We start from the raw sequence: 5,869 nt of genomic DNA, 5'->3' as shown, positions 1-5,869 counted from the left end.
CTCAACATCGTCATCTCTGCTACTTTCATCTTCTGGATGTGTGAGTTCTTAACCGGCCAACACTCGGTCCCATACAACATGGCAGGCCTAACCACTGCTCTATAAAACATACATTTTAGTAACGGTGGCACTTTCTTGTCACACAGGACTCCCGTCGCTAACCTCTACTTCATCCACCCCACCCCTATACGGTGTGTGACATCCTTGTCGATCTCCCCGATCCCCTGATAACTGACGCAAGGTACTTGAAACTACCCCTCTTAGGGATGACTTGAGAGTCAAGCCTCACTTCCACTCCCGCTTCCGTCGGCTTGGCCCCAAATTTACACTCGAGGTATTCCGTCTTCGTCCTGACCAACCTAAAACCTTTAGACTCAAGGGCATGCCTCCAAACCTCTAGCCTCTCGTTGACGCCGCGTCGTGTCTCGTCAATTAGGACTATGTCATCAGCAAATAGCATGCACCATGGCACCTCCCCTTGAATATGATTCGTTATGGCATCCATCACCAGGGCAAATAGGAAAGGGCTGAACGCAGACCCTTGGTGCAACCCCGTAACAACTGGGAAATGCTCGGAGTCGCCTCCTACTGTCCTAACCCGAGTCTTAGCTCCATCATACATGTCTTTAATCACCCTAATGTAGGCAGCCGGGACCCCTTTAACCTCTAAGCAACTCCATAAGACCTCCCTAGGAACCCTATCGTACGCTTTCTCTAGATCGATAAACACCATGTGGAGATCCTTCTTCTTATCCCTGTATAGTTCCACCATCCTCCTAATAAGGTGGATAGCTTCTGTGGTAGATCACCCCGGCATGAACCCGAACTGGTTGTTTGAAATAGACACCGTCCTTCGCACTCTCATTTCTACCACTCTTTCCCAGACTTTCATGGTATGACTGAGTATTGAGCATGGTGAGAGAGAATACGAGACAGTGAGATTGAGTACTCTGAGAGTGTGAGTACATGAGTTCATCACTGATATATATTGCATTTGACATGCGTACTTGAGATACATGCATAGAGATGCTATTCCTTCTACTGCCCGATTTTGGGGACATGCATGATTTCACTTGTATATTGACATGTAGGCATAGAGATGTATTTTCCTCATGCTATCTGAAAATAAAACATCTTATTTATTGTTGAATGGTTTTTGGAGAATCGCAATTTTCAAACTTACTCATATGCTTTTAGGGTTTTCGGTGAAATATTTGGGAATTACTGTTATACTTGAAAAGCATATCTATTTTTCCGTAACTGTGAACGAGTTGAGCATCTTATCTCTGAGTTATTTTCTTGAACCATTTTTTATTTTATTATTATGAACTGTGGCTGGTTATTGGAGTTGGACCATGACCCATGTCCCAACTCGTCACTACTTTCAACCTAAAGTTAGGTTTGTTACTTATTAAGTACATGGGGTCGGTTGTACTCATACTACACTTTTGCGCCTTGCGTGCAGATGTTGGATGCTGATGTTGCTGCGTACGGCGGGAGATGGACCTGAAGATGTACATGCATTTCAGTTATGGCTATCACTTGTCCTTGGTAGCATTAGATTCAAATTCTGTTCATTTACATTCATACAGTTGTTGTACTTATTTCAGTTCAGTCACGTAAAAATCTAAATCTTAGAAGCTCATGATTTGTACTACCAGTCCTTGGGAAATTCATTATATAAAAATAGTTGTATTATCATTTCTTCTCTCAGTAAATCTCATTAAATTGGATAGTTGTTAATTGGCTCGGGTTAGGTTAGGTGCCATCACGGCTAGTTGAATTTTGGGTCGTGACAGCTCCTTCCAAGCCTTAGCTTTTATTATTGCTGCAATTTTTGTTAGTCTCTTGAAGACATCTTTTTTATATTCCATCGTATGCACGGACGCTCATCACCTCGTACGTATGTAGCTCCCATAACACATAGCATGCAACATATATAGCACCTATGGGGATAAGTTCCCTCTTACAAGGTTAGACTGGAGACTTACCTTGCTCCAAAATTCGATAATCGGCTCCAACGTCTCTTTAACACCTCAAGACAATGCCAAACAATATGAAACTAGCCAAAGAACGTGCAAACCAATCAAAAGTCATAATTTAACTATTAGAAACAACTCTCAACCCCCACACAATAAGTCAACAAAGTCAAACCCGGGCCCACCGCTCAGATTTCATAAGTTTTAGAAGATAAATATTACCTATAATATCACGAACTCAAATATATAATTGATTCCAAATTCCATGCCCAATTCAATGGTAAAAACTCATAAATACCATTCCAGACCCTCTTCCAAAAATCCCACATTTTCCTATCTCAAATTATGAATTTACAAGTCTGAATTCATAATATTCATGAAAAATAATAAAATGTGGGTTAGAAACACTTACCCTACTTAGGTAGGTGAAATGGCCCTTCCAAATCGCCCCAAAATTGGCTCCAATTGATCCCAAATGAAAAATAGAAGAAATCCCGAAATTCCAACTTATAAGTTGCGCGTAGGCATTACACTTTGCGAACACGGCATGTGCCTCGCATTCGCGAAGCACAACTCTCCTTCTGCCCAAAAAAACTCTTTGTGATCGCAAAATAGGCCTGTGAGCCCAATGCCTTACTAGGCTTGCATTACGCGAAGGCGGCCATGCCTTCGCGAATATGAAGGCAAGCCTCCAGTCCTAGCTTCTTCTTCGCAAGCATGACCTCCCTGTCGCGAACGCTAAGCACCACTGCCCCAAGCCTTCGTGAACGTGGCTCATCAATCAGGAACGCAAAGCACAAATGGCCTCCTACCCCAAATACTTCATCGCGAACGCGTGCTTCCCACCACATTTGCAAAGAGCAAAATCAGAACCAACAACAGCAAAACACTCCGATACGGTTTGATACCACCCCAAAACACACCCGAGGCCCCAGGACCCCGTCCAATCATCCAATTCAGTCCCAATACCTTATCCAAACTTATCCACGGGCTCAAAATACCACAAATAACATCAAAATCAAGAATAGACAATCAAAATCCTTCTCTTAACTTTTAAACATTCAAACTTCGCCGAACGTGTCTGAATAACACTTAGACATTCTGGATCACGATGAAATGTTACACACAAGTTCAGATCAACTAAATGAACCTATTCAAGGTCCTCGAACACCACCGAAGTTCGATAACATAAAAGTCCACTCTAAGACAAACATAGCAAATTCAAAAACCTTCTAAATGCAAACTTCCGACAATAAGCGCTGAATCACTCTCGGACCATCCGATACTCAACTCGAACATATGCCCAAGTCCAAAATCACCTTAAGAGCCTGTAGGAACCTTCAAATCCTGATTCCGAGATTATTTACTCAAAAGTCAATCCTTGGTCAACTCATCTAACTTAACGCTCCAAATTGAGAATGACTCTTCTAAATCAATCCCGAACTTCTCAGACATCGAAGCCAACCATACACACAATTTATAATGCATCACATGAGCCACTCAAAGTCTCAAATCAGCAAACGAAAATGCTAGAGTTCAAATGACCGGTCGGGTCGGTACACGTGACTAGCCTCGAAGTGGTAGTGACAAGAATCACCAATGATACTCACGTGATAAATCTATTCAAATTATAAATACATACAAATACGAAAAAACAATACTAGAGTCTAAGCATAATTACAGATAAAACTCAAGGTGCATATAGAGAAGATATACACGAACATCAACTAGGATAACAATTTAGCATATAGGGGAGATATGCGTAAATATACGAGTCAAATTACAGGGAAAGAGACATATAGAGAAGTTATGTATTGTGTATCACTTCATCAAGTGAAACGACATATAGAGAAGATATGCATAAAAGGCATATATACAAGCATAGAAGTAGCATATAGAGGAAATATACAATAAATCATGTATACGTCAAAGGAGTTTGCATAGAGAGAAAATACATAAAGCCAAATATTGATCAGTATTCCATAATCGCGTGTACTGCATCAAGAAGAAACGTGAGAGGATGACCCTAGGGGTATGGATCCTTATCAGCATGATGTACGGACAACTCACATGCCATAAACAAAACATTCGCATAGACAACTCACGTGCCATAGTCAACTCAACCCACACGGACAACTCGCGTGTTGTCAACCACTCAATAACACAAAAAGCATATACATGAATACATGTATACAGTCAATGGATATCAAATCACATTCTTCTGTACTAATCAAATAGCATGCTAACGTGTATGCATGAGCGAAGTGTACAAGTACTGCTCAAATTAAGCGGTGACACTTCACAATAATGAGTATCATGTCCAAAGAGGGAAAATCAAACTTACACATAATCTCTAGCATGATTTACGAGGTTACGTTGTGACGACCCAAAATCCAACTAGTCGTGATGAAAACTAACCCAACCCGCTAGGTAAGCCAATTAACAATAATCCAATTCAAATGAGATTTACCGAGAAAATAAGTGATGAAATAACTGAACTTTTATACAACTCCCAAAGAACTGGTAGTACAAATCATGAGCTTCTAAGATTTAGAGTTTACAAAGGTAGTATGAAATAAACATATCATCTGTTCGAAACGTACATAAACAGATTTATAAGTGAATCACAAGGATCTCGAGAAAGAATCCTCTACCTGACTCTAACTACTTGGGACTAGTCTTTCTAAAATAATGTATGCACATGTTAATGCAAGAACATGGCATCCATGCCAAAAACACATAACCATTATTCTATACCAAACAAGCATGCACATAGATGTTAAATTGCTATGCAAGCACCACTCACTACTAAATTAGTAATAATAAGTGAAACCAGTAATCGTGAAAATAGGGCAAAAAATCTTCTACATCATGTTAAATTGAAACAAATTGTTAAAATTCACTTACATTGTCAAAGAATATAAGATAAATTCGTTTTGGAACAAGACAATGAATCGCATTCTAAAAACAAAGATGTGAATAAATGGAAGTACTAATAAGCCTGCAGAATAACCATGGTTGTACATGATGCTAAATAGAGTTGCTTGCAGCTAAATATGAAGAACGGACTTTATGTCTGTTTCTCCAGCTTATTATCATGGCCTTTCCTGTTGTTCTTGCCATAGTTGTTGGAGTGGAAGTCAAGAAAAAGTGCCAAAAGCGAAACATCAAAAGCAATACAAGCGCACCAAGGTCCAAAACCGGAGCACCCAAGCTTAGTAGTAAAGTGATAGTACAACATCATAGCTGAACATGGAAATCCAAAAATGAATTGAACAATTTGACAGTTTGTGACCAACCTCTTCCACCATGGCTTTTTCCCTATTGCACAGAGGAAGTAATAGGCATACATTAGAACATGGACTGAAGCATTCGTGATGACTACAATATGGAGCATCGACTGAGAAGTGTAGATCGCAAGATAACCAAGAACAGGCACCATTGCATGGTGGTACACATGAAGGAACGAGAGTCGCCTTGATCTAGAACTACTGAAAATGATTAAAAGGGTGTCTATGAATTCAAGAATCTTGGAAAGGAAACAGACCTGAAACCAAAAGAACAGGGGTCCACGAGTATGAATGTGATTGGTTGGGAAGCAAAAGACCCATTTCCAATCATGACGTGGCATTTGGTGGAGGACAGAGAGGCTGCAGCCGGCGACCATGATGAGAGAGAGGAGGCAGAGAATAAGGCTGTGTACAGCAGTGATGCGGTGGAGAATGGTGGCGGATAGGGTGGGGAGGTGTGATGCGAAACGAAGAGATAATAGAGTGAGAGACAAGTAGATAGAGACCGAAAGAGCGAGGAATAGTAATGAGGAACCAAAAGTGTGGCCTTGTTTCCACTCGAATTTGCTAATTGTTGGGTGGCCAACTAGCCAGTAGTGG

General features: G+C 40.6%; 1 protein-coding gene across 1 annotated transcript; it reads right to left on the bottom strand.

Moving 5' to 3' along the window:
• Window positions 1-4,781: 4,781 nt before the first annotated feature.
• On the bottom strand, window positions 4,782-5,613 carry LOC109237346 (putative elongation of fatty acids protein 1). Its single transcript, XM_019403641.1, has 2 exons — window positions 5,527-5,613; window positions 4,782-5,300 (listed from the first exon to the last, which is right to left on the bottom strand). Exons 1-2 carry the CDS (start codon window positions 5,588-5,590, stop codon window positions 5,050-5,052), a joined length of 315 nt encoding a protein of 104 aa, XP_019259186.1. The 5' UTR covers window positions 5,591-5,613; the 3' UTR covers window positions 4,782-5,049.
• Window positions 5,614-5,869: the final 256 nt, after the last annotated feature.

This window comes from Nicotiana attenuata, unplaced genomic scaffold (assembly GCF_001879085.1).
Source record: "Nicotiana attenuata strain UT unplaced genomic scaffold, NIATTr2, whole genome shotgun sequence".
Classification (NCBI taxonomy): Eukaryota; Viridiplantae; Streptophyta; class Magnoliopsida; order Solanales; family Solanaceae; genus Nicotiana; species Nicotiana attenuata.
Note: the sequence above shows the minus strand (reverse complement) of the source record. Positions and strands in the feature narration are given on the sequence as shown.

What these genes read in the sequence shown, in the direction of transcription:
- LOC109237346 (XM_019403641.1), bottom strand. Translation starts at nt 5,590, where the DNA reads ATGGGTCTTTTGCTTCCCAACCAATCACATTCATACTCGTGGACCCCT. An exon ending in CCCTGTTCTTTTGGTTTCAG is followed by an intron (nt 5,301 to 5,526) that starts GTCTGTTTCCTT and finishes TCTGTGCAATAG; the next exon opens with GGAAAAAGCCATGGTGGAAG.